The 20,968-nt window shown below is 50.6% G+C and overlaps 7 protein-coding genes across 7 annotated transcripts in view; 3 read left to right on the top strand and 4 right to left on the bottom strand.

Annotated features, from left to right (window-relative positions):
- Positions 1 to 474: 474 nt before the first annotated feature.
- Positions 475 to 2,784, bottom strand: BO97DRAFT_470885 (Zn(II)2Cys6 transcription factor; the record flags this gene model as incomplete). The annotated part of the gene is made up of 4 exons (XM_025699994.1): positions 475 to 1,322; positions 1,382 to 1,659; positions 1,712 to 2,444; positions 2,517 to 2,784. The coding sequence occupies 4 exons, from the start codon at positions 2,782 to 2,784 to the stop codon at positions 475 to 477; spliced, it is 2,127 nt and encodes a 708-aa protein (XP_025550870.1).
- Positions 2,785 to 3,821: 1,037 nt separating this feature from the next.
- Positions 3,822 to 6,468, bottom strand: BO97DRAFT_453863 (OPT family oligopeptide transporter; the record flags this gene model as incomplete). Its single annotated transcript, XM_025699084.1, has 6 exons — positions 3,822 to 3,894; positions 3,950 to 4,362; positions 4,392 to 4,470; positions 4,525 to 4,690; positions 4,743 to 6,155; positions 6,219 to 6,468. The coding sequence occupies 6 exons, from the start codon at positions 6,466 to 6,468 to the stop codon at positions 3,822 to 3,824; spliced, it is 2,394 nt and encodes a 797-aa protein (XP_025550869.1).
- Positions 6,469 to 8,346: 1,878 nt separating this feature from the next.
- On the bottom strand, positions 8,347 to 9,027 carry BO97DRAFT_453857 (uncharacterized protein; the record flags this gene model as incomplete). The annotated part of the gene is made up of 1 exon (XM_025699083.1): positions 8,347 to 9,027. The coding sequence occupies exon 1, from the start codon at positions 8,869 to 8,871 to the stop codon at positions 8,347 to 8,349; it is 525 nt and encodes a 174-aa protein (XP_025550868.1). The 5' UTR covers positions 8,872 to 9,027.
- A 3,871-nt stretch (positions 9,028 to 12,898) lies between these two features.
- BO97DRAFT_470884 (alpha/beta fold hydrolase) lies at positions 12,899 to 14,332 on the top strand. Its single transcript, XM_025699993.1, has 3 exons — positions 12,899 to 13,550; positions 13,634 to 13,987; positions 14,052 to 14,332. The coding sequence occupies exons 1-3, from the start codon at positions 13,173 to 13,175 to the stop codon at positions 14,226 to 14,228; spliced, it is 909 nt and encodes a 302-aa protein (XP_025550867.1). The 5' UTR covers positions 12,899 to 13,172; the 3' UTR covers positions 14,229 to 14,332.
- A 276-nt stretch (positions 14,333 to 14,608) lies between these two features.
- On the top strand, positions 14,609 to 16,294 carry BO97DRAFT_391819 (uncharacterized protein). The gene is made up of 3 exons (XM_025693841.1): positions 14,609 to 15,016; positions 15,067 to 15,545; positions 15,611 to 16,294. Exons 1-3 carry the CDS (start codon positions 14,870 to 14,872, stop codon positions 16,155 to 16,157), a joined length of 1,173 nt encoding a protein of 390 aa, XP_025550866.1. The 5' UTR covers positions 14,609 to 14,869; the 3' UTR covers positions 16,158 to 16,294.
- Positions 16,295 to 18,623: 2,329 nt separating this feature from the next.
- BO97DRAFT_414967 (uncharacterized protein) lies at positions 18,624 to 20,137 on the bottom strand (the record flags this gene model as incomplete). The annotated part of the gene is made up of 3 exons (XM_025696363.1): positions 18,624 to 18,655; positions 18,885 to 20,049; positions 20,117 to 20,137. The coding sequence occupies 3 exons, from the start codon at positions 20,135 to 20,137 to the stop codon at positions 18,624 to 18,626; spliced, it is 1,218 nt and encodes a 405-aa protein (XP_025550865.1).
- A 511-nt stretch (positions 20,138 to 20,648) lies between these two features.
- The window catches only part of BO97DRAFT_478432 (putative SNARE protein (Ufe1)), a 1,534-nt gene continuing 1,214 nt past the window's right edge, over positions 20,649 to 20,968 (top strand). Inside the window, exon 1 of the mRNA XM_025700624.1 lies at positions 20,649 to 20,800. Coding sequence (XP_025550864.1) covers positions 20,678 to 20,800 — 123 coding nt within the window. The 5' untranslated portion in view covers positions 20,649 to 20,677. The remainder of the gene's footprint in view (positions 20,801 to 20,968) is intronic.

Below are 20,968 nucleotides of genomic sequence, written 5' to 3'. Positions count from 1 at the left end.
AGATCCGGGCCACCCACTATGCTCCAAGGATCGCATCTGATCAAAATCCAATCTAATCTGATATCTTCATCAGACCCTGCGTTCGCATATCAGAGGGAAAAAAACATCCCTTGCACCAGCCGGGTCCACACACCCATCTCCACATATGCATTGGCATCGGAGGTCGGAGGGGAGAAATCTCGCCTATGCCCGAGGACCCTTGTTTGTCGGAAGAGGCGCAGCATAACCCGAATGCTTATATAGCTTGATCTGAGATTTAAGTCCCGGTGAAGCTACCGTGGTTCGTCGGGCGTGGTTTTGAGCAATGGTATAGACGTGCTTGGGAACGGATTGTCGATTATCTGACAATGATAGACTACGGGACGAGCACGATGCGGGCCGGACGCTACAACAAACCAGATCGATCGGGACAAGATGGACTGATGCGAATAGGTTGCCTCCATAAGCTCATTTCTTCATTACTCTTAATCTTCATTAATACGGAAAAGACAGATCGGGCAGTGACTCATCCAACCGCCACGCCGGATGGCCTGCAGGAGTCGCAAAATGCCCGCCCCCTTCAACTGTTCCCGGGACCGGCTGCATCGGGGAGAGATACAGCATCGGCGCTGCACCGCCACCCACAGCCGGTATTCCCCTCGCAGCGTCCGCCCTCGCAGTGGGGTCATCTGCATACCATGACTCCATGTAAGCCGGCGCAGCCCCTGGCACAAGCGAGGGCAATACCCCAGGAGGGGCTGCGCTGGGGACAGCCGATGTGGAAGTGGAAGATGGAAAAACCCCGCGCAGATACGAGTAGTTATCAACCGAACAGGCGGCCAATCGTCGTTGTAGCTGTTCGTACCATTCGCGGTTCTTGACCGCCACGACGTGGTGCCATTTGCTCGGTACGCGGAACCTCTGGTTGTCGCAGGCCTCTGATAGTGCCTGCGAAAGACGATCTAGGTATTCATCGACATTGATCATCTGCGGGGTGATGACCTCACTAAGAGGACCAAGCTGGGTCATGTAGTAAATACGCAAAAGGGACGAGACTCCTAGGATCATCCGTGTGTATGTCATGTTTGGGAGTTTGCGCATGGTCGGCACGTCACACTGCAAAAAAAAGTCGAGAAGTTGCTGAGCGGAGAGCATCCACTTCGTAATTATCTGCACCCGCGCTGCGCTGAGTGGCACGTTAGCCCTGTGTCGCTCTGTGTTGCCCTCGAGTGGTGGGAGGGTGTAGTATCTGCGGGTCGGTGCATCGGGGTCGCGATAACCTTCACCGGCGGCTTGTTCGTGGATCGCAAGGTAAAGGTAATGGTATTCGAGAGTCATCCAAGCTGGAGATGTTCAGTCTACGTATACCATACTCATGACACGTGCAGTGGGGTATACGTACTCGTGAGCATTTCCTTGGGAGTGGATATCTTCCACTGCAGCATACGAGTGTCGAACCACTTAAGGATCGGCAGCATCTGTGACTCTAACATAGGTGTGTCGGTCAAGGTGTTGTCATGACCTGCCGCAGCCAGTGTCTCATCCATTATCCGCTGCAGCCCGAACCATGCCGCCAGTTGCTGGTCCAGATTGCCGGGTGATGCACCAAGATGTTTGACATACCCGCCAATGACAGCATTGTAGCAGAGCATGTTCGGCCGACGTGTCTGCATTCCAACACTGTAGACCAGTCAGTATGTCGATAATATGCAGATAAAGTGCTTGTCCGTACTTTGATGCAAAATGATAGCAGCCGAGCACGGCTCGTGCCTGGTCGCTGTGTATCGTTGCGGGCAATTCACCCTCGCCCGCATGACAGCGCTGATTCTTGCGGCCAACGGCACCGGCCACAATTCCAAGCTCTAGCGCCATAGTAGTCGCAATATGCGTATATTGGTAATACTGCCCGTGTATGGCTGATTTAGGAGGCAGATAATAGATAAGCATGATGAGGAGGGCCTGGACTAACTCCAACGATTTCTCCTGCCTCAGGAAAAATCGGCCCGCAACGGCTGCGAGAAGTTCCTCGTGTAAAGCGGTCGCGTGCGGCGTTTCAAGCGTCAGCGAAGCTGCTGCAATGATAGACAGGAACAGCACTGGTTTCGTTCCGCGTAGGAAGTCCGCATCCGTGCCCTCTGGAAGAACAACCACCGGAAAGTATTGGGTAAGATCAGAAATGAAAACGGACAATAGCATTTGCGCCGTCTCCAAAGAAAGAATACCTCGATCGACGACATCTCCAGAGCCAACCGAAGAACCCATGAATATTGAACCTGTGGTGCTTACATGGGAAGAGGAATGGGCCGTCGGACTTGTCACGGTTGGGCGAGGAGGACCAGACGAAGAGGTAGCTTGAATGCGAGCAGAATCAGAGGTGACAGAGACGAAGGGTGTTGTTGCCGCAGCACGAGCGGAGATCGTCTCCGAGACGGGACTTGCAATAGTGGCGGCAGCGGCAGCAGTGTCTATGGTAGTAGGGGGTGAAAGGGAAGCGATGGCGGCGATGGTTTCAGTACCCGCTCGACCCGACTTTTGACTTGACCCGTTTTGCTCGTGGAGCAGAGCGCGTAGATCGCGGACATCTTTCTCAAGCTGGGCGACCCGTGATCCGGTCTTTTTCCGGGGCTGGCGTCGAAGAGTGTGTGCAAAAACACAGGTCCGCCTGGTGCGTGTACAACGTTGGCATTGGTGCGCAATGTTCGGGTCTGGCAGGCAGCGGACTTTGAGCGCTCGACAATTCTCACACGACTGATTCAAAGGCGGCGTTGGATCTGGCGGATGATGCGAACGGACAGTAGCAGACATGATGCGCGCAAGATGCAAGAGTCCGCGGGGAATCGTATCGTGTCTGCAACTCTGATTTAATATTTATTAGACTTGCGCAGCGCCAAGACTTGGAGTGGAGGTTCGCTCGTCTGTACGGAGTCAGCATTTGCAGATCAACATCCCTGGCGAGGCCAGAGAAAATTTTGACAAGCATATTCACTGAGCAAGGGTCAACACCTGACGCTCATGTTCACCCCTCACCCAGTGCTGAATGTGCGATAAGGCCGAAGGAAGTTCTTAAAGACTTCTCTTGCTGTGGGCCTGTGAAGAGACAAGCGCGCAGGCACACAAGTTGCAAGTTGCGAGATGCAGTCTAGCCAGTGAATCAGGGCTCTGTGGGGCCCAACGGAAACATAAAGGGTCGGAGGTCGGTGGTCAAATTGGCACCCGTGACCCGAGGAGTCCGACAGGGACTTTTCTTCATTCGAGGGAGGCCGAGGCTTAACTGGCGCGAGTGTCTGGTTGGCCTCAAACCGACAGTTGAGAGAACATTGTATTGCTATCACACAATATAGCTTAAACTTGATGTAGACATCTCTGGTTTTGCACCCATTGACAAGAAGGAAGGCTGGCGGAAGTGGAGATGGAGGTGGTGGAGTCGCTGGTAATGGAAGAAACCATGAAAGACGGCGCGGGACAAACCACAGCGGACGTCAATGCAACTGATGCCTGAGGCGTCATCATGCACGGCGACCCCTCAACTCCGACCCTTGAGACCTATGGAAGTATATCATCCCACAAGCTTTGCATTATCTTCTCATCATCGACAGCCTCTTGAAAAAGCTTACTTTAAGAGCTTGCCCTACTGCGTATGCATACACATATACTCGAAGCGAGGATTCTGTATTCTTGTAACATGATTCAGTGCCTCCAGACAAGATACGTCCATCCCTGCCGATCGAACGCGTCTTGTGTTGATAAAGCATACATCCCGATAGTCATCTGCATCAATGACGCATGGCGCCTATACTGAAGAGTTGAGCATCACCGGAGCTATCGCACCACGACGGCTCCAACTAAAGCGTCGCCGGATTCACCTTGCAATAATCCAAGTTATGAATATCCGTATTCGGATTACCGGCCCAGTAGCTACGTCAATTAGCAAGATCGATTGCATCGATAGAATGAGACTAGAAGCACTCACGGGAAAGGATACTCAGTACCACTACCTCCGAACACAGCAAAGGTGAGGATGAAAACGCAGATCTGCGTTCCTCCATCTAGGGCAGCGGAGACAATGTAATTATACTTGTTGAAGAGTTGGGGGTGGTAGCGACGCAGCCAGAACTGCGCAGCAAAGCCGAGAAGGAAGTAGGTCATGATGGACGCATTGATGCCAACGAAAAGCCAGCCCATGTACCACAAAATGATAGACGTATTGAGGTAGGAGAGGATGCGGCAGGGGTAGTAGCGGTTTGCCAGCCAGAATGGCACGGGAACGACGAAGCCGATCAGGTAGGAGATAGTCACCCACTGGTACCGACCACCAATGGAGAACATGTCCTTGGCGATACTCCAGGCAATGGCAAGACTGTTAAATTGGTAATGAGAGGTCAGCTGGGATTGCTTTGTTGGAGGCCAGCGACACTTATCTGAACATTGGCACCGCTCCAAATATTGGTTCCATCAATGGAAAGCAAGACATCTGCTTGGTTTCGTACAATGCTTTAAAGAGTCAGTGGATGGAACCAGAAATGTGGACTAGCATGAGAATCGCACATCAACATCATAACATAGTTGAACAGGGCCCCGATGATGCACCCCATAACTTGAACGAAAAAAGTACATCGTGGCGATAAGTGGACCTGCTGTGCAAGTCGTAGATCTTTTGCCAAGACCTGTCCCTGCTGGAGAGAGTTATATGTGAAGCAGGTGAAGTAGAGATCTGAACACGCATTAGCAAGCCAAATGGAATAGAAAACCGGGAAAGAACATACTGGCTAAAGGCCTGCCTGGAAACATATAACCAGCCAACATCTGACAGATTGGCTGTACGTTAAATTGGAACCCAGTAAGCCCATACTGGGCCCCGAAGAAGAGCATGAACAGAAGGGTGAGCATATTGGCGACGATGAATCCCCACCATGGAAGAGTGGATTTCATGGCATATAGACAGCCTAGGCCGACGGCAAAGCTACCGATGAGTACTGCTCCCCACCACCAGAGCGGAGTGTCATAGTATAAGTTGCGCAACATAAGACGGTAGTGCGGGTCAAGAGACTCATCATTAATGCGACGTTGCAACCGCTCTTCTGGGGTCTCCTGATTCGCCCAGAACTTGTACGTCTCGGGCTTCAGCCACTTCTTAAGCCTGCTTGGTGCAGCCCACGCCCAACCAACCTTGATATCCTCGAAGTTCCAGAGCAACATGTGTGTCAATGTGGCAGTCAAGCCCATGTTCGAAGTGATAAGGTAGGCGACGTAAGTGCCAGTCAGCCAGGGCAGACCTTGCTCCTGCAGGGCTCGCGGATCCACAGTATAGTCTGCGCTGAGGATAAGAGTTTGGTTGTATTCATGGTAGTAAGTAGAGTTAGAGTCTCCATAGTAGAGCAATTGGGACAGAAACGGAAAGTCCTGGGAGCGCCAGATATTGCCGTAGTAGACGCCCATGAAGAGGATAATACAGCCTATGTAACCGATGAAGTTATTGGTCATGGCATACAACGGATACCAGAGTGGCGAGCCAAGAGACGCGATATAGTTCCAGTCAAAACAAAGGGAGAGGAATCCCAGGCCTTCGTTCCCGGAAGCGCCACCGAATAGATTGGTGAATACCAAGCTGTGTTGGTTCGCCAAGCAGAAAATGGAGACACCCTCCAGGACGGGGAAGATGTATTCAGGAATGATAGTCCAAACGAAGAGTATGAAAAAGAAGATGTAGAAAATCTTCAGACGAGCCTTGGCTTCCTGCTTGTCTTTGTGCATGGACTCGAGTAGACTGCTAATAGGCAAGGTCATGGGCCAGATCATCTTAGTAGGGCGCACGATCACGTCGCGCAGAAGACCCGCTATACCGAATCCGATCAACTGAGACGAGAGCACAATGAAGACAGCCGCTGCATGGTTAGGATAGCCACCGTAGAAGAGCTGCTGGGCCGAAAGCGCCTCAGTAGCCAATGCGGACTGAGTGGCAGCCGAGGACATGAGGGCGATAGCAGCATGTTCTTTGGCATTAAACGGCCCAGGATTCAGCAGGCGTCCGATCAAGCCGCGACGGGGAATGGCATAGGCCATGAACTCTCCTAAGACATAAGCGATGACAGTAAGGAAGACCTGCGAAACATAGATAGTCTGCGGCTTGAAGTAAAAGATCTCCTGCAACACACCACCGAAGACAGATAATCCGGCTCCTGTACAAAGGTTAGTGATATAAGTCAACTTGCACATAGACAACTTGATGTGGACGAATTTACCAAGGAAAACCATGCGAAAACTCCAAGGGTTGAGGGTTGGATCATCCTCTACCCTGATGATGTGGGTGACCAGATCAGCGGCAGTGCTCACCACTTGACCACTTTCGAAGCCTCCATCCTCGTCGGGCGGAAGCGATTCCCCCTTTCCGATGAATTTAGCCTCCGTTGACGATATGTCGTAACTTAATTTCTCCTCACGCCTGCCAGTCAAATCTCCTTCTATGGGGAGGCCAACGTGCTTATTCTCCATGGTTGCGAGAATGAGGAAACGTACATCTCGACAGAGACCCTTATCACGGACAAAGGTTTCCATTTATATTCATAACACTTTTTTCTAAGGGCTGGGCTGGCTGGCTGGTGCGAATATCAGTGGCGGATTAATCCGCAGCTGATAAGCAAGACAGGCAGTGTCATTCGCTCTCATCCAATGCTTCAAAGTTAGTGCCGATGCAACCCCGCGTGTAGCATCCACAAACAGGCTAAGCAACGGCTAAGCATTTCTAGTGGTACCACGCCGTAGTGTCTTTCTGCCTCTGTGGGGCGGAGATTTCTGGTCTTTTCCCCGCCCCCTTCGATCTAGCTTCCTGGAGAGAGTCGAGAGACCCTGCCAGGATTGAGGGTGATTTTGGGGTTCCTTCTGCAGGCCGCCACTTCTGAGACCCTGCTGCCCATGTGAGGGAATTTTAGGGGAGAGGGAAGACCTTGATCATTGCAAGGTCGAGATTCGTAAATTTGTAGGGTCGCAAAGCTTAGCCATTTAGCAAATGGAGCCAGTGCTGACTGTGGGTACTGAGACTAGTAGATACTAGATACCCATAATCTGCTAAGCAGTTACCTAACTATTGATGTGCTCATTAGTGGCAGATGCTCTTATCTTATGGCTAGGCGGGTAGATAGGGTGGCAGCTACACAGGGTACAGGATGGAGATAGTGCCAGGGTCAAAGCGTGAAATACTTGCTGGAGCCTCTGTGGGAGAATATTTCCTCTCCTCATCTAAAGCTACAAATTTGCACAGGATCAGACGTGAGAGCTCTCTCCTGGCCTCATATCTTAAGAATTGTCGATGCATCTGTTGCGATATCTCAGTCCAAACCAGCATTTATTGACTAGCTTCGGTGGCGAAGAAAGCCGGCACCATCCTCGAACATTGTCCTTGTAATGGAGCTTCCCGCTTAAGATAAAACCATACAGGGTAGGATTACTTTATGAGCACTCTTCAATCAACCATCGTTCAGCCCGTAATCCAGACTATCTGCTCAAAGTAATTCTCTCCAATCTGATAATCATAATCAGGCTCTGTCAGCTTCTTTCCTCCTTGAGATTAGAATATCAAATGAAAATCTGCTCATTGGACTAAGTCATTGAGTATGATGGCGCAATGTTGGCCCGGTTCCACTCAAAAATCCTTGGGTACACACTCCCTTATCACCAATCTTCTGAAGATCCTTCTCGGTGGATGCTCCATAATTCCCCAGGCAATCTAGCTTCGCTCGCTACAGACATCGCCATCACCAGGCCTTGCCATCGTGAGGGCTCGGGACTAGGCGCGACAGGCTGTGGAGTTGGCGCTACTAGCCGTGTCGAGCTTACTCCGTGCGAGAATTGCAAATAGGGGGAGACGTGATAATGTTGTTCCAATATCTTTTTTGTTACGTGCGGGTGGGCTGAGCGTCCGAGGTTATTGTGAATTCTGCGATGGTTCGGGGTGGGTTGGCAGTCGTAGGGCGGGTTGGGCTCTAATCGGGTTGTGAGGGACTGAGCTCGGGCGAGCGAGAACCGCTGTTAGGTTTTACAGAGGGGGTGGCAATGCCTGTAGTGTAGGCGGGACATGACTACAGAATCTGTTCAATCTGTGCATAAACCTTCACTGCTGAACAAGGGGCCAACCTGTACCATGACTATATGCACGTTAAGGTTATTCTACCTGTACCATTGACCATATGCACGTTAAGGTTATTCTAGTTGTACTACTAATGTGAACGTAGATTCTCTGTTGTGACTCTACTTAATGATGGCATATCACTATGACATATTCCCCGTGCACAGCGACAAATCGCATGAATATAAAGATAAACTAATCAGCAACGGGGACTAGGTACATCAGAAGCATACTTCTTCGCCTTTAGCTCAGCTAGTCCAGACTGATTCCATGTCCGGGCCGCTCAGGTAGAGCATGACCTGCTGGCCCTGGAGCTTACCATTATAGTACTGGAGTACCTGAAGGGTTTCCCCGGTGGCAGCGGTGGGAACCAGCAGCGACATTCCACCCTGGGCCTGCTTCTTGGCCAGCCAGACGTCCTGCTCTTCTTGCGCCTGCGCAATATCGTTCGGGATGAAGGCGGAGATCTTTCCGTAAGGATAGACCTTGCCCGGAAAGAGTGTGCCAGTCACGACGATCCCGGCCTCCTCATCGATGACCAAGTGAAGGCGGGCATTGGTGTCGGCAGGGCGAGAAGAGGGCCAGCCACAGCCGAGCGGCGTGGTGGTCCCATTGCCGTCCGGTCCAGGATCGATGACGCTCCAGCCCTCCTCGATGAAGTGGCAGTCGTCGGCGACGCTGACGTTGAAGGTGCTGATGGGGTTGAGGGCCGCCCCGCTAAGATTCCCCGACTGAGCCCGCGTCGCCTTGTGTCGATCCGCCGGCGGCGACATCCACCGCTAGTAGTTGTCCGCGAGTTCCACCGGCAACAGAGAGAAGCCATGGTCGCCGCGCGAGCGGTTGACGTACAACTCTAGCTCGGTAGTCTGGCGGTCGACCACCTTGATGCGGGCACATTCCGAGCCTCTCCACATTGTCCGACGATTGTCTTTTTCAACGCAACGAAGTAAGTCCCCCACACGAATGAATGCGGTATAATCTGATGATTGCGGGGTATGCACAGCTCCGGACACAGCTACATATGTTGAGACACGTTTTCTCTTGGTTTAAATTCGGTGTCTGCTTATAATGTTATATGGCGTAGAGATGTCACGAGCCAGGCTCAGTTCTGAACTACAATGGCTTGGGATAGTGGACGAATATACTTGTCTTCATTACTCCCAAACCAACTTACAGTAGAAGCTTGCGCACATCTTCTACTATAGATAGCTCGTCCCAGAAACAAGCAGAGCCATAATCCTATATTGCCTGTATCATCAGATTTTGTATACCCCAAGAGCCATCATCAGCCCCGCACATCCTCATTTTATTTGACCTCTTCTTGAGATACTCGGGCTTCTCCACGTTTTGCCACCCACACAAGTCATAACCCTTGTCTGATCGCAGAGAAGGGCGGTCGTAAATTCCTTAGCACAATTTCTAGCTGCGACAATACCTCGTGGTTTCTCCTTCAAGGCTTATATTCGGACTCGAATGAGACGTCTTGCCTGCAGGCCAGAAAGAACCGTTACCTCTCATGCGCGATAGTAGAGCCTTGGGGGGTTTGAGTTGTACACCGCGTCACAGCCGAAAAGGTGGGTATCCCCAACTCTACGGCAACCCCAAGATCAGGTTCATCTGGGGAATGTACTATCACTGCAAAGTGGTGACGATCCGAAGTGACTCGCCCGCACTAAAGCGCCGCTAAGAATGATTTCTGAGCCTAAACCTGAGCTCGGAATTGCAGCAAGGTAGGCGTCCCTTTCCTCATGTCGGCTCACATATCCTTGCTTATCCCGCTCAGGATTGCAGCATGTGGAGTCTGTTTGCTGGTTTTATGTTTATTGTTTGGAGTGCAGGAACTCAGTTATTCGGGTGTTTTGTTTTCTGTTTATCCCTCGCCCCGGAGAAGTATAAGTGATCTTGTGCTAGCTTTGTAGCACGTATGGTGACCAAGCATTGTGTTATCACTGCCCCATCACTTGGAATCCTTTTGGTGGGAGGGGGACTCAAGATAATATACCCAGAGACTACCAAGAATTCAGACACAATTCAGGCAGATGCAGCGCACATAGCCTTTGGGCTTCGTAATTCCTTCTCTGATTGGAGATTATACTAGAGAGATTTCTCATTAGAATGCAACATCCTGTAAGGTAATATCGAGATCGAACTTGTAATGAATCCGCAAAGATAATCAAGAAGAGGAGAAATGCTTACTGGAGCTCAATGACTTGTAAGTTGTGTACACCCCTCTATTATATTTAGAAAAGTTTAAACGTTGAAGTATCCGAGTAAGTCCCGTCCATAAGAACCACTTTGCCTTTAATGGCAGGTATAGCTTGAGCGCGATGAGAGAACCGGCAATGTCAGCATTAATCATGCATATGTGTCAAAATTGAAAGAAACTTAGGCTTCAATGATGATGGATTGGTATAGTTGCAGACATGGCTGTTAGCTCATGGTTGCCCACTTAATCTTCCTTTCCACAGCTTTCAAAATAGACATGTTGGTTCTATCAATGGGCTTTGAGATCTATGGGGAGTCTTTGCACTGATAATGCAGCAAGCATGAGAGACTCCTCATCTGGGAACTTGAGCTACCGATTTCGCCGACCCGAAGCCTTGTGTATGTATAAAATGAGCGGTACCATAAGATCCTAGCTTCGTGAGCACTGAGGCTATGATGACCGATAGAAGTATTCTTGTGGACGATTTGCTCAACTCCTGTTCGCCGGCACCGGTGCATGAAAATAAGTGTCAGGGTGTGTAATACGGCCGCATCACTCTTGCGTTTCGAAAGTCGAAGATGAGGTATCAAGAATGAACAAGTTCGACGCCTAGATGGCCCGAAATCTGCAGAAGTAAAGTAATCCTAGCTTTGTTCATATCATTCCCATTGAGAAGTTCACATCCAGCGCAATATACCATATAAGTTGTCCTAGGCAGTAGAGTCAGTGATAGCAATGGACTATTAGGTAGTCAGATGGCTTACCCTTCTCTGTTGTCACTAAGGAACACCAATGACCAATGACGGCTATGCTCACAAAACCTTAAAACTCCAACAAGTCCCAGACTCATGCAAGCAAGATGAAAAAGCCACCAGCTTATGAGTTCAGATCTTGAGGTGCTGACGACTTGTCCGGGTGTAATCTTCAGATTGCTTCGTCCAGCATCTTCTCTATTGTTGTAATAACCGATGCCCTTAAAACTGGGGTCATGTAAAGTCATGACTTGACGGCAACAGCTACATTGTGATATAAATACATGCTATGGACATATAGAGAACAAAATACAAAGAATTATTCATCATCACCACACAGCATCTCGGTCGCAATAATAGCTTAGCCCTAGTTGTCAAACCCTCGGGTCTTCAAAGATATGCCGAAAGGCGCTTGACTAGACTGGTGCATGCGTGGGTTGCTTCAGAGGCTATGCGTGGGGCGGGACCACTGTGAAGAACGGGCGAGACACAGTCCGTGGGTGCATAATGCTCGCAAGCCACATCTTCCCGCTACCCCTGACTTCGGCGACCTTGCAGATTAGTTATGCACGTGTGTGGCAAGTGAGAGATGCTCTCTTAACGAAGCCGAGGAGCCAGGGGAGAGAAAGGAAGGAAGCGGGTCAAGCCGTGGACTGATGAGTGTTGCGCCATAGTCAGACATCAGACCAGGCAGATCGTATGTATGGATTCAGAATGTAGAGTCCGCCATGCCTGAGCATTTTCCGCGTTGAGAAGTTGGCGTGTAGACCCGCTTGGCGCCGAGGCGGGGTTTAATGAGGTGTCATATTACTGGAATGTAGATGACTTATGGCGCATCAAGGGAATACGATCGGTGACTTTTCTTTTGAAGTATAGTTTTTTGTGGTTGCGAATCATTATTTACTATCACCATTGTGTGCATCGTCGGCAATAGTAAAAGTGGTTCAATAGCCGGAGAACCGGACAAATCTCGGAGATTTTGAGGGGATTGAAGGCGAAGAAGCGGTCAGGTGGAGGACGCTTTCCCCGGCAGAAAAGAAAGAAGAGTCATGGCATTTATGACACTAAATTATTGCATTAGAGTGAGGATAGAATGGTATTACATCCTGCTATTGCTGCAGGCCTGGATCCCTCCTGTTCTGCCATGTGGTGGATGGAGACCAGCAGGATGAATAGGTAATGGTGGTGACCATCATTTTTAATCAACTTTAATAAGCTTAATTGGCCCTACCAGGGGCTGATCCATGTTTTGCTCCCGTCTGTCATTCATCATCCCATGTTTCAACTTGTCCCCTTGTCCTCACAGTTCAACTGGCCACTCTTCTTTTTTTTTCGGCAAGAGACAATGACCGGCCCGGCCTCTTCGATGTCCCTTAGTTTGAGGCGTCTAATGCTATTACTGATGTCGAAGGTTCGGGTTTAGACTTCTTACGAGGGAATCCAAGCCGCCGTCAGAACGTTATTTGTGGTTCCGACCAATGAGAACGGGAATGACCCCGTGCGAGCTCGGATTCGTCGCAATGCCCTTTTTAACCACAAGAAAATTATGTCACGGCGTCGGATTGCTCGTGAAAGGCTCTCAGTACGTGCGTGCCCCTGCAAGCGCTCGAGTACCGTATGACAGAGAATTCTATGAAGGCAGGCCACGACACGAGAAACAATAGCATGGGATTGAGTCAGGAACCCGCTGCCCTTGTGGAGCAGGCCGCCCGGATTGGGGAAGCAACTCCGTGGACTGGCCCGGTTGTGTCAGGGCTTGTCATTAACTCGTGCCCCATCCAACACACCCTCGTTCTCCTTTTACCCGCACACACCCAGCGCAAATAATCCGTTCTTGCCGTGCGAATGGTGTCCCACGTCTCATGTCGCTACCTCCATGGCGTGGTAGTGGATTAAAAGGGGTTTGCAGCTCGAGAGAGAGACAAGCAAGAAATTCGTATAATAATTAGACTAATAGTCGAGTCTACGGCGGAAGGAACCGACTAGAGACCGACTTTAGGAAATTGGGGAATCCTTTCAGATTAACTCGAATCCAAACCTTCCTGCCTTCTCTTCTACCTTTTCTTATATACACTCCGCACATTGCCTCACTCAATCGATAACAGCATCTAATAATATGGCCGCTCAACAGACCATCACCGTCCCCCACTTGGGTGGCATCGAAGTTGGCTATGCCCTGTCCAACAACAACATTTACGACCCCTCCAAGCCGACTTGTGTGCTCATCAACTCGATGTGCATGACTGTGTCGCTCTATCGCCCCCAGTTCGAGGATGCTGAGTTGACCAGCACCGCCAACTTGCTTGCCATCGAGCCTCTTGGCCATGGCGCCACCCGCTGTCTGGCGCCCGCCGCCGAACACTTCACTTACTGGGACTCGGCCATCATGGCCCTTCAGGTGATGGAAAAACTGGGCATTCAGCAGGCGTTTGCCCTTGGAACCAGCCAGGGAGGATGGGTTGTAGCACGCATGGCTCTTTTGGCGCCAGATAGGGTTGGTTTCACGCTTATTTCATCCTTGCGAAGATCGAGTCATTCACTTACACGTGCTCCCTTTTCCCCCTTTGCTATTGATAGATCCTTGGCATCCTGCCCCTTGGTACTTCGATGGATTACGAATCGGCCGACTCCCGCACCAAGGATTGCTGGGACCCCGTTACCCTACTTACCCCATTCCTGGAGAAATGGACGACCGAAACCGCCACCCCAGACTTTGTGGTCGACGACGTATGGTGTGGTATGGTGGCGGGAATCGGCTTTGGGGCGGCGGGAACGCCCGAGACGATCGACTTCTGGGTGCAGACGCTGAAGCAGGTCTATACGGGAGACGAGGGACGCAAGAAAGTGCGCATGGCGTTGATGTGTCTGCTGACGCGAGATGGTCTGCTGCTGCGGCTGAAGGATGTGCGGTGCCCAGTGTTTTGGTTGCAGGTGAGTGAACATCAATCTGATAAGCGCCTCGGGGAAGCAGGAACCGCTAATGTGTCATGATCAGGGGACGGAAGATTTCCCCTTCAAGACCACGGTCCCCGCAGAACAGATCCAGCGGTTCTCCGCAAGTAAGGAGGCTAGGTTGCAGATGGTAGAGGGGGGCGCGCACTACCTGAATGCGACGCATCCCCGGGAGGTCAACGCGGCGATCCGTGAGATGGTCACTCGCTATAGTGCCTGAGCGGCAGCTGGAAGGAGGTAAAAATAATATGGGCTACTGTAGCGGCGCAGATAATGACTAGAGTAGTACGGAGTTAGCCCCAGGAAAATGTTGAACAGTTCAGGAACGAACTGTATGCCAACCGTGCCAAGTGGGCAGAACAACTGTCGAAACTGCTGAAGGATTGACACATCGGATGGGGCGACCTCGAGTTAGGGTCTTTCTAGTGGCTTCGACTACTTCGAGCCGGTGCATCCTTGGCCAAAGGTTGAATGCTCAGTCTTGGCCAGCCGGGTTGTCTGGCCCAGCTCTAATTGGGACAGTGGACCCGGCATGCGATTTTCGAAACTGACAGCAGCCGGCGACAGCTTCTCCAAGACTTCCTCAAACTAAACAGTTCGCTTTTCTCGTTCACTTTAATTTTGACTCCAGAGTTTGGTTCAACCCTAGACTAGTTCCTCGTTGGCCACGCGGCGTAGGCAGGAAAAAATTGTTCCACTTGCCTTAGCCCACCCCCATATGTAGCGTGGTCGGCAGCTTCAGCAGTGGGTCGCCCACCAAGGTTTTGTCCATGCACGGCTCCCATATTAATAGTGATCACCCTCCCACCTGGACTGCCTTGGAGTCTCGCTTTCGCAGGCCATTTCTCTCTAATAGTGGCCATGGCGACTGACGAACAGCAATGGGCCATTGCCACCACCACTTCGGTGACGGTGCTTGCCTTTTTGTGTGTTGTGCTGCGTATTGTGTCTCGTTTGGAACGTAAGCAGAAACTCTGGTGGGATGACTGGATGATTATCTTCTCTATGGTATGCTTCAAATTTATGGCTCCTATCAGATCGCACTGACACCCATCCAGGGCTGGAACTTCGTTGTCGTCGGCTTCATCTTTGCTATGATCCATGAAGGCATGGGCGTACACGCCGACAAGCTACCGGCCTCACAAGTCATCCTCATCGCCAAATTTCTGGTTGTGGCCGAGATTCTTTATGTGTTCAACCTGGTGTGGACCAAGCTCAGTATCCTGCTGATGTACTATCGCATCTTCCACTTTGCCTACTTCAAACGGTGGGCCTATATCATCGGTACCTTTGTGATCTGCTGGGTTATCTGCATCACTTTCTTGTTCATCTTCATCTGTGTCCCGGTGCAAAAACTCTGGTACCCCAGCTTACCGGGCCACTGCATCTCTCAGGTAGGCACCTGGATCGCCAATGCCACCTCGACCATTGCCACCGATTTGGTGATCCTGTTCCTGCCATTGCCCCAAGTCTGGAAGTTGCAGCTCCGCATGTCTGAAAAAGTGGCTCTGACCATAGCATTCGGTCTGGGATTCTTGTAAGCTTTGCTCCGGTTTTCTCCCATTGTCCAAAACAGCCCAGACTAAGGCAATACAAAAAAAGCGTGGTCTTCGCCTCCGCCTACCGCTTCACCGTCCTGTTCTCCTACACGGCCGCCGACAGCTCCTACACCTTAGCCCCTACCGTTGGATGGACCGCCATCGAGATGTCAGCCGGGATTGTATCCGCCTGCCTCCCAACCGTTCGACCCGCGCTGCAGCTCGCCGCCCGCAAGCTGGGCATCCAGGCCGTCATGCCCGCCATCTTCCGCAGCACCGGCCACTCCGCCAACCACCTGTCCTCCAAGTCGGAGGCCACGCAGCTGGCCAGTCGGCTGGGGGCCGGCGATATCCCGCTTTCCGGCACCGGCAGTGGTGGGGCATCCTCCCGCCCTGTCGTCCGCCATTCGTTCTATCATCTACCCGACGACGGCGAGTTGGCTGACATCGATAACGTCCCGCTGAAGATGGAGGTGTCGCTGCGGCCGAAGCATGATCGGGGCCAGACAGTCACGAAAATCCGGGGGAGGACGAGCACTGCGACGGGGGATGAAGACTTGCTGCCATTGCATGGGATTCGGGTGCAGAAGGACTTCAGACAGGATGGGTAGCTAGTGCTTTCTCCGTGCGGTCATGAGTTTTTCTTACTGTTCATAGCGTGGGGCGTATTTTGGGATTCGTGTTTTGTATATCACTAAGCTGGTCGGGGAGGTTTTTGTGTGTACTGCATATAGTGTACGTCTACGATAGTAATACTTGTTCATTGAATTCGAACATTGTTACAGTCTTTGAAGGCTGGAGATGAATTGAGATTATGTCTAGCAGAGCTTCATAGTATCTACGCAGCTCTACGGCACGGCAAGTGCTTGTACTAGGCCTTTGTCTTCCTTTGTCTTTTTTATGTGGCGGCAATGGATTGGTAGGTTTTTTCAGGTTCAAGGACTATACGCAGTCGTCTCTCTGACTTGGAACGATAAGATACATGCCCAAGATTGAGAAATAGTCAACGAGCGTGGGCGCCCGTGTTCATTCTCAGAAGGAAATGCAGGTTTCTCATGCAATTCTCATCGAATCGAGTTGTTCAAGCTTATTCTGCATGCATGTAGACATGAATTTATAGCAAAGGATAACGAGATTCATCAATTATTAATAAGGTATTCATGGAGTCTGGTATTCTTTACACAGGTTCCTTATACATGGCGGTTAGTGCCACTTTCAACAAAGAACACTACCTTATGGTATGCCTTTCAATCAAGGTTTGATGCAAATCTTTATAGTACACGCCCTTGAGAAGATATTGTTCTCCTTATATTTAATAGAGTTATTTTCTTCCATAAAAGCCCTTCTCGGCCCAACCTGCCGTCAATATTGGCACATACGCAACCACGGCGCCCAAACTGTCTCAAACTCTAACTACCTCTCACTGACCCCCCTAACAAACAGAACTGCTTGGGCCTCAATAGCCAGGCCCTGTAGTCCTTATCAGAGGTCATCTTACACAGAAAGATTCCTAAGATTGAGCCGTATTCACTGGCTTCAGGATTCTCCCCGGCGCGAATATATTCATCGACTACGGGACAGCCTTTGAGTCCAAGTGCTGGGTCTGCCACAAGACCAACAACCCACACAGTCAGACCAACGAGACTATCGACAAGGACAACAGCAACAACGGACAGAAGCGACTTGCTCATACATCTAGCCAACAGATCTCAGCCGACGACTGCTGCCGCTCCACCCAACACAGCTACACGGACATCTGCAGCATTCTCACCCAGCAGCTCCCTCCCCGACTGCAAAGCCCCTGCCACTGACAGAGCCTTGAGCCACGCAAGCGCATCACACTAGTCTAAGCAATCCGACTTTGACAAGTGACCATGACCTACACAATAGCCAACTTTATCCCGACCTGCATGGTCCGGTGCAACAAGAACGCGGTGTCGGTTCAGGGCCACTGCGGCCTGTGTCAAGGGACACCGATTCCTGGAAGCCCGTTGAAGTGGTACTGTACGGGTTGCAACAAGAACTTCCACACGGCCTGCTTTCAAGCGTGGACGGATAAATGTCTGCGTGTCACCGAGGTGCTGACGTGTCCGCGCTGTAAGTGCAAGTGGGAGATGATCTTCGGTGGGCCGGAGGCGCGGGTGGCGACTCATTTTCATTAGACTCGGGAGGTTGTTCTCCAGTCTTGTCTGAATAGTGGCTCTTGGTTCTCTGGGTGACTATACTTAGATACTTAGTGTGTGATTTTGGATATGGATTTGAGGCCTGCTCTTTAGTATAGACAATTGAAGTTTATGTTTTGGTCTCATATATCGTGAACTCTGTGGCTATGAGTGAGATTCTGAGTATATCATGTGAAGAAGTTTTTTTATTGACTAGATTAGATGGAAACACTGCAGCTGTAAGTACAGTTCATCTATGTCTCAGTAGCCCTGGATTGTGCCCGTGTGCCTGCCATACCAAGTCGGATGTCCCGCTGGTTCTTCATGTGGTGGGGATGAGCAGTGGAGTTGACGTTCTTCCTTCCACAATATCCTCTTTCAGGGTATCACTGCCGCCCAATTTCGAAGACGCGTTACTATCTTCCCTCAGCTGTGTGGAGGAAATACTATGACCAATTTTGTCAGCTGAGCCCATCCTATGCTATGCCGCTTTTCTCTCCCATGCTCTCTCGTGTTTGTTGAATGTTGTCAAAAGCCCATGCAGACGTTCCCGTTGGCCTATCAGAATATCCACCTCTCATTAGAACGAAACTCCTACAATACTTGTTAAGTTTGAGGAGGGTCAATTTTGCGGCACCTTAGTAGACGAGCTTTGGCCCATCATCTTGACTGTGAGAGGATTGTCGATTTGTGCGCAGCAAGCCACTATCTACACAGACAAATTATTGAAGCCACTAGTCCAGACCCATCGTCTGCGGGGCTGAACACAGAATCGACAGCAAAGCAAGTCATGACATTGTGCATGCTCTCCGGCACGCTTCAAGCTGTATGCGAGGTGATACCGATGGACTCGCAGGAGTTAATTGTTGACCTGGGCAGAGAGATTTTCAACAATCTGATTTTCTGCCCAATCTTCTAAGGCAGGGCCTTGTCCTTCATCCTTGATGCTGTCAAGATCAGTCCGCATTATATTGCCAAGATTTTAGACAAGAGCACCAAAGCTCTTCTCGACGCATCAGGCGTTCTTCTTCATATTAAATCACACACTACTTCACATTACGGGGTACATGGTTTCGGCATATCAAATAATATATTATCTGGCAAAATGTAACTTCTAGAGACCGTCATTCATGGCAAAGACTCTACCAAGGCCCAGGGATTACGGGAGGTACTCACTGTCAAGCTCGGTGGAATCGCTGGACTCGCTGTCGTTGTCGCTGTCGCCGTTGAGTGACTCGCCTTCCTCTGGCTCACTGAAGCCTGAACAGGCGCAAGTCTCCGGCTCTTCCTCGTTTTCAGATTCAATGGCTTCTTGAAGAACCAGAGTCTTAGAACTGTTTTCAAGTTCATCATTAACTTCATCGTTCTCATAAGTCTCGTCGCCACAATTATCAGTCTCAGATTCCTCGTCATCCACTCCATTGCCGTACGGTGCTACAAGACCCAGGTCCTTGTACAAGGCCCCTTGGGTCTTGGGCATCTCATCAGACGACTTCATGACGCGACCAATTTCCCAAAGGGCGTCCCGAATCTCCTCCCGGAGCGGATCCTGATCCTCAAGGATGGATTTCTTGAACTCCAGCAGCAAGCTCCCGAAGTGGGGCTCAATGTCGAGGTAAATATCCTTGAGCGAAGCGGCCATCTTCGTAAGCTCCCCTATCCAAATCTCCTGCAACACACTACCGCCAGTCAGATCACGGCAGAGCAGGAGGAATAAGGTTTGTGCCCAGCACCCTGGGCTAGGGAGCATCACATCCTCGCGCCCGATGTTCTGCAGCCGGTTCTCCGGCTCCCCACTCAGCATGTAATCAAGGTGGTGCTTCCCCGGCTTGTGAAGCGGCGGGTCGTGCACATGCCACATGAACAGGCTTTTCCGGTAGATTCGGACAGTCAGGATCGGCCAGCCCTGGAGGTCGTTTGCAGGAGGCTTGGTGTCTGCTAAGGTGGTGGACCCGGGAGTTGTCACCGTTAGTCGGTCCACGTCGTCCTCGAGGTGGTAGTGATATACGTCCGTTGGGGGCTGCTTGTGCCCCGTCATCGTTGAACACGCAGTTCCGTGTTTGCAACGTTCCAAACCAAAATCCTCGAGTGTTTGGCAGGCATGGGAGATGTACTTGTCGGGGATGACATAGCCGCAGAAATCGGGATAGCTAACCTGCAGCCCAAAGAGCTCCAAGACCGGCGCCCCGAAGACGGTGTATCGAACCTTTCCCCTGCGGAAGGCATCTACTACGATGCCGTCCACATCCATCGCTGGTGGGTATATGGAGGGTGGGCAACGTTGTCTCTGGTTGCACGGGTCGTAGCCAGACAGTCGATCACTGTCGACTGAATGATGGTGCTAGAGTTTTGGATCATTGTGATGCTTCATCAGATAATTTGGGCTTGCATGTCTCTTATATACCTACAAAACTGAGGGGTTTCACCATGGTGTTCTTTGTCGAGTGAGGGTTCTGAGATGAGAAAGTCTACTTTATGCCTTTGACTCTGAATGATATGTGTCGCGATACATAATCCCACTGAAACTCGGAGGTAATGCACAAGAAAGAGATTTTCGATGCTACTGTACCGGATTTCTCCAGTCACTTAGGACCTGTACTGTACCGAACTGGTCTTGGCCGAAGTATACAGGAACTGAATTATGGTAGGAAGCGAATTACAGAAAAAAAGGAGCAAGATTGCAAGAACTAGTCTACCATGGACACTTTCATGCAGCTGATATATACGAATTGTAGGCTTTATGATCAAATGATGAAGACGAGAATACAGTAGCACCACCGAGATCTATACCGAACCCTGCCTGAGGCATCCATACCTCTTTATGAACTATGCATCTTACATAGTTTATGCGCCCATCACGGGACACTCCGCCTCGGCGCTCTCCACCGCCTACCATCAAGCTGTCAATAACAACAACATCATCATCATCATCATCATACTACACCATACCTTTCCGACAACCAAGCACCATGACAGACCTCACCCCGACCCTACGGGATCTGCTCCAAAGCAAATCCAATGCCTCGCGCCTATCGAAGGGGTATCTCTCGACCGAGACGGCAGACGAATTCCTAAAAGAAGCCTACCGGATTGTGAGTCGCATCACCAATCCAGAACTACATCCCTCCCCAAGCCCTCCCCCACTCCCTCACCGTCACTTCCTCTCTCCACCCCTCTCAATTCCAAGACCAAAAGAACTAACGAAAAAAAAAAAAAAAAAGAACAAACGATCTTCCCACATACGCTTGTAATACACCACC

This window comes from Aspergillus homomorphus (genome assembly GCF_003184865.1).
Source record: "Aspergillus homomorphus CBS 101889 unplaced genomic scaffold BO97scaffold_21, whole genome shotgun sequence".
NCBI classification, from domain to species: domain Eukaryota; kingdom Fungi; phylum Ascomycota; class Eurotiomycetes; order Eurotiales; family Aspergillaceae; genus Aspergillus; species Aspergillus homomorphus.
Note: the sequence above shows the minus strand (reverse complement) of the source record. Positions and strands in the feature narration are given on the sequence as shown.

Coding starts and splice junctions, on each gene's coding strand:
- BO97DRAFT_470884 (XM_025699993.1), top strand. CDS start 13,173: ATGGCCGCTCAACAGACCATCACCGTCCCCCACTTGGGTGGCATCGAA. Junction 13,551..13,633: donor CTCTTTTGGCGCCAGATAGG/GTTGGTTTCACG, acceptor TGCTATTGATAG/ATCCTTGGCATCCTGCCCCT. Junction 13,988..14,051: donor GCCCAGTGTTTTGGTTGCAG/GTGAGTGAACAT, acceptor TGTCATGATCAG/GGGACGGAAGATTTCCCCTT.
- BO97DRAFT_391819 (XM_025693841.1), top strand. CDS start 14,870: ATGGCGACTGACGAACAGCAATGGGCCATTGCCACCACCACTTCGGTG. Junction 15,017..15,066: donor GGATGATTATCTTCTCTATG/GTATGCTTCAAA, acceptor ACACCCATCCAG/GGCTGGAACTTCGTTGTCGT. Junction 15,546..15,610: donor GCATTCGGTCTGGGATTCTT/GTAAGCTTTGCT, acceptor ATACAAAAAAAG/CGTGGTCTTCGCCTCCGCCT.